The sequence below is a fragment of the Scyliorhinus canicula genome, chromosome 10, assembly GCF_902713615.1.
Source record: "Scyliorhinus canicula chromosome 10, sScyCan1.1, whole genome shotgun sequence".
NCBI lineage: Eukaryota > Metazoa > Chordata > Chondrichthyes > Carcharhiniformes > Scyliorhinidae > Scyliorhinus > Scyliorhinus canicula.
In genome coordinates this window covers 27,611,259-27,632,256 of record NC_052155.1, presented here as the reverse complement: position 1 = coordinate 27,632,256, position 20,998 = coordinate 27,611,259, and the positions used below count along the sequence as shown (strand labels likewise).

At 47.2% G+C, this 20,998-nt stretch overlaps 1 protein-coding gene across 1 annotated transcript in view; it reads left to right on the top strand.

Moving 5' to 3' along the window:
• trpn1 (transient receptor potential cation channel, subfamily N, member 1) overlaps positions 1-20,998 on the top strand; it is a 162,570-nt gene that overhangs the window by 63,020 nt on the left and 78,552 nt on the right. The window contains exons 9-16 of the mRNA XM_038810458.1: positions 3,556-3,756; positions 7,851-7,952; positions 11,047-11,145; positions 12,802-12,930; positions 13,803-13,931; positions 15,005-15,121; positions 17,085-17,183; positions 17,573-17,773. Of these exons, the coding sequence (XP_038666386.1) occupies positions 3,556-3,756; positions 7,851-7,952; positions 11,047-11,145; positions 12,802-12,930; positions 13,803-13,931; positions 15,005-15,121; positions 17,085-17,183; positions 17,573-17,773 (1,077 nt within the window). The remainder of the gene's footprint in view (positions 1-3,555; positions 3,757-7,850; positions 7,953-11,046; positions 11,146-12,801; positions 12,931-13,802; positions 13,932-15,004; positions 15,122-17,084; positions 17,184-17,572; positions 17,774-20,998) is intronic.

Genomic DNA, 20,998 nt, shown 5'->3' with positions numbered 1-20,998 from the left:
AAATACCAGTGAGTCTTACTTCTGTTGTGGGCAAAGTCTTGGAAAGGTTTATAAGAGATAGGATTTATAATCATCTGGAAAGGAATAATTTGATTAGTGATAGTCAACACAGTTTTGTGAAGGATAGGTGGTGCCTCATAAACCTTATTGAGTTCTTTGAGAAGGTGACCAAACAGGTGGACGAGGGTAAAGCAGTTGATGTGGTGTATATGGATTTCAGTAAAGCGTTTGATAAGGTTCCCCATGGTAGGCTATTGCAGAAAATGCGGAGGCATAGGATTCAGGGCGATTTAGCAGTTTGGATCAGAAATTGGCTAGCTGGAAGAAGACAAAGGGTGGTGGTTGATGGGAAATGTTCAGCCTGGAGTCCAATGACTAGTGGTGTACCTCAAGGATCTGTTTTGGGGCCACTGCAGTTTGTCATTTTTATAAATGACCTGGAGGAGGGCGTAGAAGGACGGGTGAGTAAATTTGCAGATGACACTAAAGTCGGTGGAGTTGTGGACAGTGCGGAAGGATGTTGCAAGTTACAGAGGGACATAGATAAGCTGCAGAGCTGGGCTGAGAGGTGGCAAATGGAGTTTAATGCAGAAAAGTGTGAGGTATTCATTTTGGAAGGAGTAACAGGAAGACAGAGGGAAGACTGGGCTAATGGTGAGATTCTTGGTAGTGTGGATGAGCAGAGAGATCTCGGTGTCCATGTACATAGATCCCTGAAAGCTGCCACCCAGGTTGAGAGGGTTGTTAAGAAGGCGTACGGTGTGTTAGCTTTTATTGGTAGAGGGATTGAGTTTCGGAGCCATGAGGTCATGTTGCAGCTGTACAAAACTCTGGTGCGGCCCCATTTGGAGTATTGCGTGAAGTTCTGGTCGCCGCATTATAGGAAGAAAGTGGAAGCATTGGAAAGGGTGCAGAGGAGATTTACCAGGATGTTGCCTGGTATGCAGGGGAGATCTTATGAGGGAAGGCTGAGGGACTTGAGGCTGTTTTCGTTAGAGAGAAGAAGGTTAAGAGGTGACTTAATTGAGGCATACAAGATGATCAGAGGATTAGATAGGGTGGACAGTGAGAGCCTTTTTCCTCGGACGTTGATGTGTAGCACGAGGGGACATAGATATAGTCAGAGGATGGTTCTTTACTCAGAGAGTAGTAAGGACGTGGAATGCCCTGCCTGCAACAGTAGTGGACTTGCTAACATTAAGGGCATTTAAATGGTCATTGGATAAACATATGGATGATAAGGGAATAGTGTAGATGGGCTTTAGAATGGTTTCACAGGTTGGCGCAACATCGAGGGCCGAATGGCCTGTACTGCACTGAAATGTTCTATGTTCTATATGCCAAGGACCATGGGCAAGCACTGTGCCCATGGGTTTAGTTGAAAGTGGGGGCAAACAGATTGTATTTTACTTTTGAAAAACTGTAAAACTCGTGTCAGAGCAAAACCTCTTCCTGGTGTCTGCCCATTTAAGGTGACCTCAATTTTTGATTGGGCAAAGTAACAATTAAAATGATTTGATTCTACAGGAATTTGCAGTTCCGTAGTTTGACTATATTCGGCTTCTGAATGCTCCCTGATGTTAACAGACAAGGGATGGGGTGGTTATGTCTCTGCAATCCAGCAATAGCTTTAAGTGTACTCGTGCAACATCAGTTCTCTAGGTATAACTTGTATTCCATTTGTAGCCTGTCTGTCCAGTTTTACAGGGAGTGAAGGTAGGAGGAGGAGAGGAGATTAGCACTTCTGTGTTTCTTAGTATCTGAAAAAATACTCAGTCAAATTTGGCATCCAAATACAAAAAAAATGTAGACTTGCTTTTGAATTCCTCCATCTTCAAACATGCTTATCGAGTTTGTAGTCAACGCTTTGGCACTCTGCTAAAATACCCTATCTATTTTAAATAATTGCATCCATCCAAGATGTTAATTAAAGCTTAAATTAGGGGGAAATCTTATAGAAATATATAAAATTATGGAGGGAATAGATAGGACAGAAGCAGGGAAATTGTTTCCACTGTGGTGGGTGGGGGGGGGGGGGGGGGGGGTGAAACTAGAACTGGGAGGCATAGCCTCAAAATAAGGAGCAGCAGATTTAGGACTGAGTTGAGGAGGAACCTCTTCACCCAAAGAGTTGTGAATCTATGAATTCTCTGCCCAGTTAAGCAGTTAAGGCTATCTTGTGAAATGTTTTTAAGGCAAAGGTAGATAGATTTTTGAACAGTAAAAGAATAAAAGGTTACGGTGAGCGAGCGGGTAAGTGGAGCTGAGTCTACGAAAAGATCAGCCATGACCTAATTGAATGGTGGAGCAGGCACGAGGGGCCAGACTCTGCCCCTAGTTCTTATGTTCTTATGTAAAATATCCCCAGCCTGTCTTTCTTAATTTGATGGTACAAAACTTGAGTTTTGTGAAAAAAGAGACATGCTGTCGAAGCTTTTTGCTTTGCACTCTTTTTTTTTTTTTTAATTTTAGATTAGCCAATTATTTTTTCCTATTAAGGGGCAATTTAGCGTGGCCAATCCACCTACTCTGCATATTTTTGGGTTGTGGGGGTGAAACCCACGCAGACACGGGGAGAACGTGCAAACTCCATACGGACAGTGACCCAGAGCCGGGATCGAACCTGGGACCTCAGCGCCGTGAGGCGGTTGTGCTAACCACTAGGCCACCGTGCTGCCCCTTGCTTTGCACTCATAAGGACAGACACAAGAATGCCAAATTTCAAAGACAGCAACAATTTTTACGACATGAGAAAAGAATGCCGATTAGTTGGCAAGTCAACTCTGATTGGTCTTGGCATGGAAAATGCACCCAAACGTTGGTTCAGTTCAAAAAAGGTACAATGTCTGGACATATTGCTTTTTTCCTGTGTATGAACATAGCTTCTGACAAGTGGAAGTGAGTCACATTGTAAACCCGACTGATTATCTTAAACTGGTTGTTATGAGAATTCTTAACACACTCAGAAACTGCTGTCAAATCAGAGAATCTCTTCCAGGATTACAAGCATGGGCTGGTTGAATACAGTCACTCCTCTGCCTATTGCAAACAGCCAAAGGGATGTGCTGTTCAATACAATTCAGCCGTTGGGACGTATCACACAGGCCTAATCACACAGGCACTGAAATGCCACATAACGCATATATGTGATTGGCAGAATGTCTTTTTAGCTTGATGGCAGCACTCTGCTGGTGGGTAATAACCCTGTTTGCCACTGCATAGTTGCAGCGTTAAACAGCTGAGACATCTTAGCCTTCCAGGGTAATTTGAAGCAGGCTGGGCACTTTGCAGATCCGGAGGTGACAGCTTCAGACCCCTTCATGAGTATGCATGATACACGGCAAGTAATGATTTGATCTGGGTGACTATTCTCTCACAACCTTTGCTTTGATGCTTCTCTATTCGGTGTTGAACGTGCACGGTGAGCAAATGACTGGCTGACCATATCCACAGCACATTGCTTCAGCTGCCTGAAATGGATGGAATACTGAGAGTACAGCCCATGCAAATCTTTTTTCATTCTTTTCTCATAGTTTTTCATTTTTCTTTCCTTAGTCGGGGGCAGTGTGTCTCCACGCTGCAGCAATGAGAGGACACACGGCCGTAGTGAAAGCTTTGCTTCAGAAGGGAGCACACATCGATGCCAAAACAAAAGACTGCTACACAGCCCTACACATTGCAGTGGAGCACTGCAAACCCATGGTGGTACAGACCCTGCTGGGCTTTGGGGCTCAGGTGCAGCTCAAAGGGGGCAAGGTAAGATTAGACATGGTATAGTGGGAACTGAATAATGATGGATTTTTTTTCAGTTGTTTCCAAAAGATAGCTCGTGAGCTGGCAAAGCTGCCTTTATTACTCATCCCCAGTTGCCCTGAGAAAAGAGTGGGCCTCCTTTAACCATAGAAACCCTCCAAAATTAAATGCGAGTTGCCATAGTCCCAGAGGACCAGAGGTGGCTCTCCCCTTCGAGAACTGACTGGTGGTGATTTGACCTGAGGGTCACCACACCTCAGGTGAGGGGAAAAGTTGGATAACCTCAGCCAGTACGGGAATTGATCCCACCCTGTTGGCGTTGCACCGCATCATGACCAGCCGACCAGCTAACTGAGCTAACCAATCTCCAAACCGACCTCCAAAATATAACTGATTCAAATAACATATCTTGGCTCAGACTGGTTAACCGGAGCTCAATTACCTGGAGCTACCCATCGTGCTGTTTTAAGTTCTCTACATTGCTTCCTCAAGTCACAGGATAAGGCATTTTGAGCGCAGCTTATTTTCATTATGATGTACAGGGCAAAGGAAGGGTCAAGGCCTACCCCAGAATTATGACAGAATTCATTGTGGAATAGTATTAACTTGTACTCGGCTGAGTTCAAAAGTGTTCTTAAGTCATATGAAGTAATCAATGAACTAAAAACACATCAGTTGCAAATAATTAATCTCGGAACTGTGGAAACAACATCAATTATGCACAGCAACCATTCATCTGACATCATTAGTGATAAAATCCTTGCAGATAGCAATGTGTACGGTGTTTTCACAGTGTTAGGATCGCAGTTGATGTTATAACTAGATGGGAAGATCTCAGAATGAAACCCTGGCTCAATAGACGGTAACTTTTTTTTATAAAACGTAGAGGAACAGAGGTACAGTACCACTAATTAGTTTTAACAACAAGAAAAAACATTTATTAAAAATGAAAAATTGGATTATGATACTTTACTCCCCCTTAACTTAACAATTACTCACATATTTAAATATTAACATGGATTGCAGAGTACATCTTAAATGACAATGATCTGATTAACACAAAGTGTCCCTTTCAAACATACAAATACCAAATGCACACTCCGCTGGGAACCCATGTTAGTGTCTGTGGTTTTCTCCTCAGAATCCCCCAGATGATTGTCACATGAGAGTTTCCAAACTCCACTCCCAAAAACACTTAGAAATTCTTCTCTAATAAACTTGGGCGGGATTCTCCCAGCCCCGCGCCGGGCCTGAGAATTCCCGTCACCACGCCATGCTGCCCCGACACCGGCATGCGATTCTCCACAGAGCGGAGAATTGGCACCGGCGTGTATGGCACGGCGCCGGTCGCGGGCGGCTCTACGCGGCCCGGCTGCCGATTCTCTGGCCTGGATGGGCCGAGCGGCCGCTCTAACAAGGCAGAGTCCCGCCGGTGCCGTCCACACCTGGTTGCAGCCGGCGGGAACTCTGCGCGCAGGGTCGGGGGCGGCCTGTGGGGGGCGGGGGGGTGCTCCAACCCCAGGGCGGGGGGGGGCCTACAATGGGCCCTGGCCCGCGATTGGGGCCCACCAATCGGTGGGCCGGCCTCTGTGTCTGGGGGCCTCCTTTCCTACGCGCCAGCCCCTGTAACCCTGCGCCATGTTGCGTCGGGGCCGGCATGTTGAAGGAGGCCACTGCATATGTGCGCGTTGGCACCGGCAGCACTGCACATGTCCTCGTTGGTGCCGGCGCTAATGTGCATGCGCGGATCCCGCGGCGCACAGTTCACGCCGGGATCTGCAGCTGGAGCGGTGGGAACCGCTCCAGCGCCATGCTGGACCCCTGTAGGGGCTAAAATTAGATGTGGGAGCGGTCCATTCACACCGTCATAAAACGGGACAGCGTTTACAACAGCGTGGACATTCTGCCGCGGCATTAGAGAATCCCGCCCAATGCTTTCACTTGCCGATTTGCATTCCAAAGTCCAACCAAGGTTTTACGCATGACGCATTCAAAAAAAGCTTCTGCTCCCTTTTTAACAGTGAATCCAGTCCAAGATTCAAACACCAACCACCATTTATTTGTCTCGACTGCTGTGCGAACTGCTCACAATTGCTTTAACTCTCAATTCCCAGACTGCATTAAATTACCTTTTAAATCTAGTTACTGTGATTGTTTCTTTAACTCAGAACAGTTTGTTTACTCTTCTTTGAATTTTTCTGAACAATATCTTGGTTATGTTTACCTAGACAGTATTTCTGTCTGAATTCCATGATTATCTGGATTGTGTCTTGTTCCTTCGGAAGAATGAACCTTTGCAACTCCCTTGTCCTGTCCAGTCTTTCTTCTGGCAGAGCTGAGAGATGTTCACTCCCAGTGACCTGGCTCCAACTGCTCTTGAATGACCTAAACTAAAACTTTTTAAAATATACCTTGTTACTAATGTTCACCAAAACAAAAATAAATCCCTCAAAACTTCCTTAAAACAGCAGTGGACTCATTTCTGCGCTTATTTGTTGAAAAACTTTCAGTCCCAGCGAAGACTGCACTTCATGGAAATTTTAAGCGTGCCGGCAGGAATATAAATATTAGAACCTTATATTTAAAAATGGAATATGTGTGTTAAAATGTATTGAAAGGGCTGAGAACTTTATGCCTATTCTGCACACACAGGGTCAACTCTATGTTAGAATTTTTTTTTAAAAAAGCACTTTTTCCACCCCACACTAACCCACTTCCATCCCATCTCTCAGAGAAATTCCCTATCCTTGAGTTCCCTGCCCCCCGCATGCAGTGGAAGAATTCCCAATTACACCACTCACCCTTGAATCAATTCCCATCTCCCCCACCTTGGAGAAATTAGAAATTCTAAATTCCTAATTCAATTGAAGAAATTCCAATCCCACACTCCTCACTTCTTCCCTTCCCATCTCTCCCACCTTTCCTTTCCCTCAAGGAACCACAGCCCCCTCTACCCGCACACCCAACTACTCCCTCACCCCCTCTCTCCCTTCCCTTTTCTCCACTTCCTCACACCCTCACTCCTCCACACTCTCACTCCCTTATCCCCTCACTTCCTTCACCCCATTCACCCCTTTTCCGCTCTCCACTCCCACCTTTCTGCTCACCCCCTCCTGTCTTTCCTTTCTCCCTCACCATGTCTTTCCCCACCTCACTTTCCTCTTTGCCCCCTCCCTTTTCTCTCTGCTCCCTTCCTTCTTCTCTGTCCCCTCTCTCTCACTCTCCACCCCTTGCCTCACTCTCCACCCCCCCTCCTCCTACTCCCTCCCCATCACTCCCTGGCCCCGCCCTCACCCCCTCTCCATTCCCCTTCCTCTTACGCTCCCCCTCCATCTCCCTGCCACCCTCCTATTCCCCCTCCCCCACATGCACCCCTGACCTCAGTCCCGCATTTACTAACCACAAACCCACAATATAGCAAACTTGGTCATTCCCGATAATGACAGCGAAGTGGGTGTAAGTGGAGGAAAGTGTCCCATTCCCAAAGACTGAAGATTACAAAGGTTCACCTACCCACAAAATGAGAATGATCATTTGAAGTTGTGATGGAATGTCTCCATTTTCTGTCTGCCGATGGTAATAGTTTCACTTCATTCTGGTTCATACGGAGCATCAACACCAGCATGAAACTGTTGGGCTGAAGGGCCTGGCTCTGTGCTGTAGATACCACCTATTACTGGGAACACCACAGGTCAACCAACAACATCTAAACAGAGTATCTGGTCATTCATCTAATTGCAGTAGTTGGGATCTTGCTGTGCACAAATTGGTGCCTGATTTCCCTACAACACACAGCAACTATTCTTCAAAAAGACTTAATTGGCTGTGAAAGGATCTGGAACGGCATGATGTCGCAAAAGATACTTCATAAAATATAGGTTTCTTTCATGACTCGCCAGCTCCATTGAGCGCCCTGAAGTGGACGTGAATGCACGAAGGAGGTTGAAAATTGGAACTCTTCAACAACGTACTTAGGATTGTAAAGAGAATTGACGGTTACGTAGCCGAACCCCGTTGGGTTTACTTTTATTAATCTTTTGCCATTGGTTTCACATAAGGCTGTTTGAGGCCCAGTAATGCTGCCTTTCTGTCTGCAGGCTCAGGAAACTCCATTACACATTGCAGCTCGGGTTAAGGACGGAGAGAAGGTGGCAGAGATGCTGTTAAAAAGTGGGGCTGACGTAAATGCCGATCAGGAGGTGAGCCTTTCTTTTTTGTAATTGTTGTTAGTGTATCTTCACACCCGTACACTGTTTTTCACCCTTTGGGAATACGGGGGAAGTGGTTGAAGGATTTCCGATTATCAGCCCGTTGAACTGCATTGAACCGTCCTTTTAAGACCAGCAAGGCCTGATGTTGGACTCAAACCCGGAGTGCAGTGGTAGGGGTGCAACAACCAGCCACAAGGCCTCCTTTTTTTGTAATTAGAACTGATCACCGGCATCTGCAGGGCTGGGGGGGGGGGGGGGAGGTTGGGGGGGGGGGGTGACCAGGAATGGGCCATGATGTCGGGTGTCCAGGCATGGACAGCCATTGCCGCCGCCTGCAAGGTAGCCACCTTGCTGCGCACCCCACTGACTGCCCACCATGGTCCATGGTTGCGTAGAGCAACATCGTCCGTGTGCGTGCATCCCACAAAAACCTCCCTCCACCCCACCACCACCTCATTAACCCCCCCTCCCACCTCCACCCCACCAACCCCCCACCCCAACACACAACTGGGTGCCATTCATGGGGCATCACGCGGCCCACGAATAGGGGCCACAATGTGCACCCCTGGAATGGGTAGTGCCAGCCACTGGTACCTGCGCCGGCAAGGACAGGTGCCGGGGACAGAGGTCCCCCCGGAGTTGGGCACCGACAGGGCCAGGGGTGCGGTGCACAGGGCAGAGTGCCACAGGAAAAAGCTGGGGATGGAGTTGGGTCCTGCGGGGGCAGGGGCTGCAGTGTAGGCCTGGGCTACCATGTAGCCCATTGGACCTGGTTGGGCATGGTGGTAGATGTCATGCTAACGTGTCTGCCTTCCAACCAGGAATGGTTGCCATTATCCTGGCCGCCGCAGCCCTGGGGAATGCACTGAGGCTGTATGAGCAGGAGCTGCTCGGGGAGGGCCATACAGCAGCGGAGCCTGTCCCAGAGGAACAGGAGCCAGCCCCATATGTACCGATAGCGTCTGTCATTCGAGGACATGCCAGACCGGGAATGCTGTTGAAGACTCTGGCTAAGCAGGGGGACCGTATGGCATATCTGCCAGACCATGACGCACCTGGAGACACTGGGTTATGGGGGAGGACACCCGCTCCCAGTGGCCACCAAGGTGATGGACACCTTGAACCTCTTCGCTGTGGGGTCCTTCCAGGCGTCAAGTGGGGACTTGACATGTCAGGGATCTCACAGAACTCGGTATACAGATGCAGCCACGCCATAACGGAGGCCTTGTATGCCCGCTTGGCACAATATAATTAGCTTCAAAATGGAAAGAACCCACTAGGAAGCTCGGACAGCAGGCTTTGCTGCCAGCGCCAGGATGCCCCAGGTCCAGAGGATGATCGACAGGACGCATGTCCCCTATGAACATGGCCACATGAGGAGGTGGTCTTCACAAACCGAAGGGGGTTCCACTCCATGAATGGGCAGCTGGTGTGTGACCATGAGATGCACATCATGCACGTCTGCACCCGATACCTGGGTAGTGTGCACAACACCTTCATTCTGGTGCACCCATGGGTGAGGGGTTGGCTCCTGGATGACAGGGGTTACCCACTGCGGACGTGGCTGATGATGCCTCCCTGGAGGCCACAGACCAATGCGGACACCCGCTACAACAATGCCCGTGTTAGAACTGATCGAGCGCATTGGCGTCCTGAATATGCGGTTCAGGTGCCTGGACCGCTCTGGAGGGGCCCTCCAATATAGCGCTGGGAGAGTCATCCACATTGTGGTGGCCTACTGCGTCCTACACAACACCACGCAGAAGAGGGATGACATGCTGGAGGAGGGGGATGACACCAGTCCTCGTCCGACATGCAGGATGCGGGGGAGGGCCAGGATGGGTAGGGCATGGGGCTCAGGCAGTCTTAGTAGGTTGCACTACATGAGTGCCAGCGTGCATGGGATGCTCTAATCGCCTGCAGGTTCGTCTAGGGGTCTGACCGACGGCGGCATGAACATCCCATCCCACCCCACACCCTCCACCAGGAGTGATGTGGGGGAGGTTAGGGTGATGTGGCAGGGATGGGCTAATTGGGTGCTGGGGTTGAGATAGTATGAGGCTGGTCTGCGGATTGTGCCACGTATGCCATCAGGAAACCGCAACTCAGCGGGGGCTCACTTGGTTCCCGGATGCCGACCTCCGCCCCGGTGACTGTCCTCTCTCTGGGCCAACCGACCAGGTCCAGTACCCACCTTTCCGCCTCGGTGAGGGGCCGCAGGTCCGGTGGTTCCCCCTCCGCTCTTCTCTCTCTCTCTGCAATTATGCGTCGCCTCTCCTGGGGATGGGGAGACAGAAAAGGCACAGTTGGTAGTCGGACATGGACAGCACATGGAGTGGGCAGCTGGTGGCTTTGTGAACGGGGCACACTGCCATGGCGGGCAGTGTGGGTGCTGCCATGTGGCGCAGGGTAGGATGCGAGCAGATTACCGGCGGCAGGCCCACCTCTCCTCCCGCCTTTCCCCTCCCCCGCTGACAAGTAGGGGCATACCCCACCACGGGGAATGATGGGATCCCACCCCCCACAGTACCCACTCATGAGGGTGACCAGACTGCTCCCCACCTCCCCCACAGGTTGGCACTGCCAGGGGACACGTCCCTCTCCCTCTCCGGAGAGATCCCCTCAGCTGATGGAGAGAGAGGCTCAAAATCGCCCCTGCTGTTATTCTTCCAGTTTTACTGGTACAATGATGACTTTGGCTGCAGCTGTGCCTAACTTTGGAAGGTAAACCCATGCTGGCAATATTATTGACTTGAATGTAGGAAAACCTACGAGCCAATCTTTTTGCCAGAATGTGGGGCTATCTAAATGAGCTGGAGAGGGTTTCAGAGTTTATAGCCTATAGTTAACACAACCATTCGAGGAAATTAGCACGTGATGGGCAGTGTAAACTGAGGTAAACTGGTTGTGTATGAAGTTCTTTGGAACAAAATGTGCAACTTTGCTCTTTCACCAAAATTATGTCGGCAAGTTCCAGGATATTCCGGGCCTGTTGTCTGACTGGTTAGGGTTTGGCTGTTTTTTTCTGGCTCGAGTGAACTTCTTATTGATTCACGTGTTTTCTTTGTTTTGACGTCGGCAGGACGGTGAAACAGCCATGCATGTCGCGGCTCGCCACGGCAACTTGAAAATGATCCAGGCCTTGATTGAGGAGGGAGGCGATTTAACATGGCAGTCAAAGGTAAAGAGGGCCCACTACTGCAAACATATAAATGAGTGAAAAGGAAATACAGCAGTTTAACTTCCTTTTAGGTAATTGGCCAGAGGCCACAAAGGGCTCACTCCACTAGAGAGCGTGCGAGAGACAATTGGCTATATGTTACTGAGACCACTTCACAAATGTGGGGCAAGGTGAGGAGACAGGCCTCCATGAATAACCACAGATAGTTGGGAGATTGAAACATCTTTGGTGTCATTCTGCATCACACCCCATCCCTATGCTAACTGACCCCTAACCACTTATGAGAATCTATTAGAATTACATCAAAATTTAGAGAGAGGCCATTTGATCCAACAGGTCAATGTCCATGTTTATGGCCCATAAAGGGCATTCTCCCATCTTTCTTCAGAATCTGTCAGCAGATCCTTCCATTCTTTACCTCCACATGTGCTTGTCTCTATTCACTTTAAATCCATCTATGGTGAGGAAAAGGATGAGGTCCTACAAGCAGAATATAGGGAGTTAGGAAGTTAATTAAAAAGTAGGGCCTCAAAGGTAGTAATCTCAGGATTATTACTAGTGCCACGTGCCAGCAAGAGTAAAAATAACAGGATATACCAGATCAATACATGGCTGGAGAAATGGTGTAGGAGGGAGGGATTCAGATTCTTGGGACATTGGGACCTGTTCTTGCAAAGGTGGGACAGGTGCAAGCTGGATATATTGTATCTGGGCAGGGTCAGGGCCAGTGTCTTCGGGGGAGGAGGGGTGTTTGTTAATGCCATCAGAGAGAGTTTAAACTAGAATGACAGGGGGATGGAAACCTGAGCATGGAGACAGGGGAAGGAGAAACAAGGATAGAAACAAAAGACAGGCATATAAGAAGCAAAAGTGGAAGGCAGAGATAACAAGGACAAAACACAAATGGGGACGTAATTCAAAATAAAGCTAAGATGACTAAAATGGTTAATAAGACAAGTCTAAAGGCTTTGTGTATTAATTCGCAGAGCATTCGCAATAAAGTAGGTGCATCAACAGTGCAAATAGATATAAACGGTTATGATATGGTTGCAATTACAGAACCACGGGTGCAAGGTTACCAAGGATGGGAACTGAGCATCCAGGAGTATTTATTATTTAGGAAGGACAGACAAACAGAGAAAGAAGACGGGGTGGCATTGTTAGTAAAGCAAGAAATCAATATAATAGCGAGGAATGATATTGGCTCAGAAAATCATGATGTGGCATGTAGCATGGCCAATCCACCTAACCTGCACATTTTTGGACAATAACTCACATTTATACAGAACTTTAGATGTAGTAAACTATCCCAAGGTCCTTCACAGATTATCAAACTAAACTTGACAACCAGCCAAATGTTAACATAAGCTTGATCAAAGAAGTAGGCTTTAAGGAGTACCTGAGAGGAAAAAAGAGAGGTAAGGAAGGAAGTTTAGGGAAGGAAGTTGTTTGGAGCCTGAACCACTGAAGGCATGTGGGACGCACGAGAGGTCAGAAATGGAAGAGCGCAGAGATCTCAGAGGGTTGTCGGGCTTGATATCGTTGCCAGCTTGAGTCACCGGGAAAGTCTTGGAAATGTGAGTCAGCAGCAGGGCTCTGCATCTAAGCCAATGTTTGATAAGAACTGGCGTGTTCGATTGTTGCTTCTTGGTTTAGGCGGGAGAGAATCCATTGCACCTTGCAGTCCGACACTGTCATGTCAGTGTTGTGGAAGAAATACTCAGCTACCTGACCAATGAGAGGAGCCACATCGAGGCTGTTGCGTGTGTCAACCAGGAAAACAAGGTAAGAACCAGGAAAGTGAGAGATGCCAGAAATATTTTCATTCAGATAAAAAAATCCCATTGCAAATTGAATTAAGGGAAGGGGGAAAATCTTGCTGCCCTCCACCAAAGAAATGACACCTTTTAAAGCTTTGTAGTTAGGAAACTCCTTCCTACTTGATAAGGAAACATGTATTCTCCTTTAGTACTCCCTTCGCAATCTGGTGATGGAAACTCTTTGTCATAATTCTGCTGAGAATAGTTTTCAACATCATCGTCCCTGATGTCATTATCTGATTTGAGAACAGATATGTTGACTAAAGAAAGACATTTTTTTCAATTATATTGTGTGAGTCTTAAAGCAATTATTCACATTTCTCTCCAGACAACAAAATTAAATCTTTTTGGAGATGAGCAAGGAACTAATAAGAATCCGGATGCATTTCATACAAACAGATTTTTAAGTGTGCACATTTGCAAACTAGGCTAAACTGATAAGTGGGTGCTTCCCATGAGGTGGCATGGCGGAACAGTGGTTAGCACTGCTGCCTCACCGTGCCAGGGACCCTAGTTCAATTCCGACCTCGTGTCACTGTGTGGAGATGGCAATTTCTCCCCTTGCCTGCATGGGGTTATCCCGGGTGTTCCGGTTTCCTTCCATAGTCCAAAGATGTGCGGGTTTGGTGGATTAGCCATTCTAAATTTCCCCTTCGTGTCTAAAATGGTTGGGTTAAGGGGTCATTGTGATAAGGTGGAGGAGTTAGCTTGGGGTGGAGTGCTCTTTCAGCGGGTCAGTGGAGACGCGATGGGCCAAGTGGCCTCCTTCTGTACTGTATGATTCTTCTATGATGATTCCACGACTGTCAACTTTATAGTTGCTTCTGTTTTGTCCAGGTTGGAGAAACGTCCCTGCACCTTGCAGCTGAGATTAAGAAAGATGTGATTCACTTTCAGCAAGAAGACACTAAGATTGTTAAAATTCTCATGGAGTATGAAGCTGACATCACTGCAATGACAAAGCTGGTAATTAATGATGGGAAACTACTTGGTACTCAAGGAGTTAAATCGACAGCGGTATTGTTACAGAATATTTTCCTGTGAGGCATTTTACTATGTACAGAGATGAAGGAGGAGGCATGAATTCAGAAAACAGGCGAGAAAAGCAACACTTGCCGAGAATAACAGATGTGTCAAATTTACTGTTTCACAAATGGCTTCTGTGCTGTAGACCTCTATGACTAACGGGTCCTTCGGCCCATCGCGTCTGCACCAGTCAAAAGTAGCCTAAGATTAACTAATCTTCGGTAATTAAGGAGCATATATAGATCTTGGGTAAGAGGGTGGATTCATGATTAGGGTAGTATGTACTGTGAAAGGAATGGGTTGATGAGCCAAATGGACTCCGCTCATTTTAACCTCTTACCGTATTAATTTTCAATTTAGACATCTGAGATACATTGAAATTGAAATGCACTGTAGCATAAACGTTCCCTGCCAGTGCGTACAGCAGAATAGAATAGGCTTTTTGGACCAGGTTTTAACAGATAATGAACTAACCTGCAAAACACCCCAATGAGGCAAATACTGCTTCTGCCATATTTTCATAGCTCTTGAAAAAAAGAAGGCACCAGTGCTATCTAACCAATTGAGCTTTGACAAAGGGTCAGCTGGACTCGAAACGTCAGCTCTTTTCTCTCCCTACAGATGCTGCCAGACCTGTTGAGATTTTCCAGCATTTTCTCTTTGGTATCTAACCAATTGATGGCTCCTCACGTTCGTATTTACATCTTTACATGTAAAGTTGCTGGAGCTAGTTTTTGCACAGCTGAATGTCAAATTGATTTAACTTCGGTATAATACATATTTACAATAGAAAAAAGTAAAGTAATGTCATAGAAAAGAAAGGGGAAGATGGAGGAGAAAAGGCCATTTAAACCAGCCAAGGACCTCACTCTAGTAGATTGACCCTCCTGTAAAGGCAATGTAACAAATCATTGTAGGCAGATAATTAAACTTCAAAATGTTTGCTGCTGGGGTTTCAATTAAACATTTGCCTTTGTAAATTAATTGTAATGTTATTGCTACTGGCTTTCTAGACACATGAGACTCCATTGCATTACTGCGCACATGTGGGAAATGCTGACGTTCTTCTTGAGATCTTGAAATACATCAGCTCAACTAGAATCCAACAGGTCATCAATAAACAATCTAAGGTACATTTCTATCATTTTTTATTCAAGTTCTAGCTATATTTAGGTCTTCTGAGACGTTTAGGATGAATCCCCGTTTCCAAATTAGTTATAAGTAAACCTTAATGTTGACACAGCAAAGGCTTTGGGCACTGGCTACATCTTGACTGTATTGTCTGATTGCCAGAAATAGTCATACTCCCAGCCAAGCCGCTTCAGTGCAGCTATGAAACTGGCATTGATCTAATAATGCATGAAGTGGCCCAGTTGCGCCCTGTTTATAAAATAGAAGAATAAATCTAACTCTGCAAATCCCTGCCTGTCTCCCAAATATCTGTAAAAGTGACCCCTCACCGATTAGTTACTAGTAACCAATGAGCAGCTTTCCAGTACTCAGATTCTTTCATAGCCACTCAGGCAGCATTAAGGCTTTGATATAGATGAGTGCAAGAACTGAATGCCAGAGGAGGGGTACAGTCAGCAATCCTTTTACATCAAGGCAGCATTCAACTCAGAATGGCACCAAGGAACAAACCTGAAGTCGATGTCGGTCTAAAGGAAAATCCATCTCTGGCTGGTGGGGGGGGGGGGGGGGGGGGTGCGTGGTGACACACCAGATACAAAGGAAATGGTTGGGTTGTTAGACACGTTCTATATGTCGGAATAAACCCACGCAGACACGGGGAGAACGTGCAGACTCCACACAGATAGAGACCCAAGCCGGGAATCTAACCCGGATTCCTGCCACTGTGAAGCAACAGTGTGAACCACTGTGCCACGGTGCCCATGATATGCATGAAGTCACTGAATGATTTTGACCATAAACAGCACACAGGTGGTTGTTAGATACAGATTTTGAAGTTTACATTTGATTGTCTTTCTGATCAGAAAGATATCTCACAATCTTGCATATTTATTGATGGTTGTTAACCCTCTCAGGAGCTGGTTCCGGAAAGTGTGTAGCAGTGTAAACTTCAAGAGTTTTGTCAAATAGAACAATGTCAGATGGCTTGTGAGCAAGTTGATTATCTATTCTATACTTGTGCTCTTAGAAATGGTGCCTTAGGTGCCATATTAGAGATGGTGGCATAGTGGCAATGTTACTTGACTAGTAATTCAGAGGCCCAGGTTAATACTCCAAGGACACAGGTTCAGATCCCATCACAGCGGCTCAATAAATACAATCTGGAATTAAAAGCTAGTCTCAGTCACGGTGACCATACAGCTATAATTGATTGCACTGTTGTAAAAACCCACTTGGTTCATTAATGTCCTTCGTCTCGGGTAGGAAATCTGCCAACCTTGCCTGGTCTAGTTTACATGTGACTCCAGATACACAGCAATGTGGTTGGTTCTTTGAAAAGGCCTAGCTCTTAGGTCAAAAGCAATTAGGGATGAGGTGGGCAATGAATGCTGGCCTTGCCAGCGACGTCCACATCCCATGAAAGAAAAAGGAGTGCCGTTCGTATCAGTAGTGCAGTGTGTTGAGGTCATGAAAGGTGCCATGGAAATGAAATTCATTCTTTCTTGCTGTTGTAATGTTGAGCAAATGGTTTATGTTTTAAATTGCTGAAAATACACAGCAGTCCATCTGTAACATGCGTATTTCCACTATTTTCTGCTTTTATGTCATGCTTTTCATTCAGTTGTTTTCATTGCAGTGTTTGCCCTTATTCTACATTTGAAAGTGAGAGGACTGATTTGCCTGTGTGCTCATGGGCTCCCGTTTTAATGTCTAAAATGGTATTCATCCAGCGCCCAGAAGCGTTTGGTCTCGGTCTCTGTTTGAGCCTCGGCTGAGTGGAAACATGTAGACATCCTGTGACCAAATTCTAATGCTCCTGCGCTGTCGCCTTCCCTCTCAACCTTAGACTCGGAGTTATGCACTTGACAAGTTTAAATGTCCGTCCGAATAACCCGCTGGAACTTTTGTGACTTTAAGACAAAGAACAATAAGCATTTCCTGAATTTCTTATTATATATTCAGAATGGTTGTTCCCCGTTGCTTCTGGCTGCAGAGAGAGGGCACACTGAGATGGTGAAAATACTGCTGTTAAACCATGCGAGAGTGGACGTTTTTGACGAGGTAACTGCGATTCTCATTTTAAGGCGCAGGCATTTAACTGTTATATTCGAAGTAAAGCACGTTAGCTAAACAAAGGAATCAGGGCATTATAAGTATTGTACAGTGCTGAATACGTTATTAATTATTCGAAATGTCATCATGTTGTCTATTATGTAACATCTACCAATATTGTAACTTATGCATTGACACTGATGCTACCTAGCAGTGCTTTAAATCTAGTTTGTTGCCAAAATTGCACATCCCAATCTTCAACTTGTAACACCTAAATATTTGGCTGGTGGTTTATTGAACCGCTTCTCCAAAGTTAAGTAAGTTTGATGCTTAACATTTAAAATACAAGGTCCTGCAATACTGCTTGAAAGACTTGTTCCTTTTGTTTTGTTGTACAGCATGGTAAAGCTGGGCTTCACCTGGCAGCGGAGAATGGCCATGACCAGATCTCAGATATCCTACTCTGGCACAAAGCCTTTGTCAATGCCAAAACCAAACTTGGCCTGACGCCTCTTCATCTGGGAGCACAAAACGGTTACAACAGGCTGGTGAAGCTTCTAGTGGAGACCCACGCATCCAGTATTGATGCACTCTCTCTGGTAAGTTGCTAACTATTGTCGCTTACACACAATGGGTTAACAAGATTTTGCAGATGGCTATCAGTAGGTGCGTCACACTACCAGGAATGATGAATGCCACTCAACATTCAAGGACCCACCATGGCTGCCCATTAGTGTAGTCAAGTTATGGCATACAACGTGAGCACCATTCATTAGCCATTCAGGGTCTTAAATAGGCCCAAGGGTGGGTGGGCTGCCCAATGCCTCCTCTAAACTTTCAGAAAGTTTGGGGAGTGGTTGAGGGTGGGTAGACAGCACCCACTGGCTATAACATACCCCCAGCCCTCCCCCACATCTCCTACAGCCTTTCAAACCTGCCAGCAGGGAGCATAAACACCCGCCCTAAGGAGCTAGAAGCCACTTTCCCAGGAGTGAAATCGATGAATGAGTGAATACTGCATGAGACATAAATGAACATGGATCTTTGTACAGCAATGAATGCTTGCACGTTAGAAAAACCTGAGACACAAGTGAAATAGTTTGGCCCCGTAAGTCTGAGAGCCGGTTATCTCCATGAAAAGTGAGGTCAAGCCAGCTCATTGTGACTCTGCTGAAAGCTACATCGCTTTAGACATATTATTGAGTTATTCACATCTGGAAAATATTCACAACCATCTGAGCTGGCAGGACTGGAGCTTTATACAGAGGCCAAATGCTTATTGGGTGATCCCTGACTGTAGGTGGTGCTATGGTACAGTGCAAATCCCAAAGACTTTAGGACAGATTATATTGGTTAGCAAGAGACTCATCGCTGTTTTACATTGAAAATCATTGCAGAGATATCTGTTGATGAGTTCCTTTAAAAGGGAAGCACAGAAAATAAGAGCAGGTATAGGCCATTCAGCCCTTCGAGCCTGCTCCGTCATTCATTATGATCATGGCTGATCATCCAACTCAGTAACCTGTTCCCAATTTCCCCCCATATCATTTGATCCCTTTACACAATCAGATTATTTAGTAATGGGAATTTTTCTTTTGGAAGACATCTTTAAGATTTTAACAACTTGTGTGTGATAAACATAATTTACAACAACAAATGCAATCTGAATCCAGCAAGACGTACATGTGAATAGATAAGCAAAAGGTCTACCAATACCTGACTAAATGTTTCCTCAAACACTGGTATGCATATTAAAGTTGCTGGTTGAAAGCCATGTTGCAGTTTTCTAGAGAATTGTACTATATCTTTGTGCAGGAAAAATGCCTGTTGATTGATGCCTGAGTTTGCTGAATTCCCACATGTCCTGCCACTGGTATCTCATGAGCTACCCGCAGTACTATCTGATGGACAACAGTCCATTCCTCATCCGCAGGTCTATGAGGATGTCACCACTTCCTCATCAGAACTCTGGGCGCGATTCTCCGCTGCCCACGATGGGTTGGAGAATAGCGGGAGGGCCTTCCCGACATTTTTCCCGACCTCCCGCTATTCTCCCCCCCCCCCCCCCCCCCCCCCCCACGGCCGCCCCACGACACGAATCGCTGCTCGCCGTTTTTTACGGCGAACAACGATTCTCCCCAGGCCGATGGGCCGAGTTCCCAGGCCTTTACGGCCGTTTTCACGAACGCAAACACACCTACTCTCAGCCGTCCCGGACAACAATGACACCGATTGGCACGGCCACACCACGGCCGTGCCAAGGGTGGCATGGGCCTGCGATCGGTGGGCACCGATCGCGGGCAGCAGGTCCGATACCCGCGCACTATTTGTTCCTCTGCCGCCCCGCAGGATCAGTCCGCGGGGCGGCTGAGGGGCATGACGGGCCGCGCATACGCGGGTTTGACGCATATACGCGATGACGTCATCCGCGCATGCGCGGGTTGGAGCCGTCCAACCCGCACATGCGCGGCTGACGTCATCGTGCGCGTCAGCCGCCGTGACGCTTGGCGCGCGGGCTTAGCGACGGTCGCTAAGCTCGCGATGCCGTGCTTCACAGGGCCGCGCTGCTAGCCCCGCCCGGGGGGGGGGGGGAATCGGGTCCCGGGAGGGGGCGCGGAGGCTGCCGTGAAACACGGCCAGTTTCACAGCAGCCTTTACGACTCTCCGCATTTGCGGAGAATCGCGCCCTCTGTTATTAAGGTAATAGCACTCTGGAACCGCCTCAGCCTCAATTTCTGTGAGAGCTGACTGTGCTACATTAGATTGGATTGGATTGGATTGGATTTGTTTATTGTCATGTGTACCGAGGTAGAGTGAAAAGTAGGCCATTTGGCCCATCGAGACTGCACCGACCCTTCAAATGAGCTCTCTACCCATTCTCACTTCCCCCCTATTGGCGTAACCCCATAACCTAAGCTGCATATCCCTGGACACTAAGGGGCAATTTAGCATGGCCAATCCACGTAACCTGCACATCTTTGGACTTTGGGATGAAGCCGAAGCACCCGATAGGAACCCACAAAGACACAGGGAGTACAAACTCCACACAGACAGTGATCCAAGACGGATTTGAACCAGGGTCCCTGGCGCTGTGAGGCAGCAGTGTCTTGTGCTTTGTAGATGGTGGACAAAATTTAGGGGTCAGGAGGTGAGTTACTCGCCGTAGGATTCCTAGCCTTTGACCTGCTCTGGTAACCACAGTGTTAATATGACTAGTCCAGTTCAGTTTCTGATCAATGGTAATCCCCAGGATGTTGATTGCGGAGCATTCAGCGATGGTAATGCCATTGAAAGTCATGGGTAGATAGTTAGAGCCTCTCTTGGAGGAGATGGTCAAGGCCTGGCACTTGCGTGGCACAAATGTAACTTGCCACTTGTCAGCCCAAGCTTGAATATTGTCCACATCTTGTTGCATTTGGGCATGGACTGCTTCATTATCTGAGGAGTCACAAATGGTGCTGAACATTGTTCAGTCATCCGCAAACATCCCCACTTCTGACCTTATGATGGAAGGGAGATCAGGATGAAGCAGCTGAAGACGGTTAAGGCCTAGGACACTATCCTGAGGAACTTCTGCAGTGATGCCCTGGAGTTGGGATGATTGACCTCCAACCACCATCTTCCTTTGTGCCAGGTATGACTCCAACCAGCGGAGAGTTTTCCCCCTTTTTTCCATTGACTTCAGTTTAGCTAGGGCTCCTTGATGCCAAACCCGATCAAATGCTGCTTTGATGTCAAGGGCAGTCACTCTCACCTTACCTCTGGCATTCAGCTTTTGTCCATGTTTGAACCAAGGCTGTAATGAGGTCAGGAGCTGAGTGGAG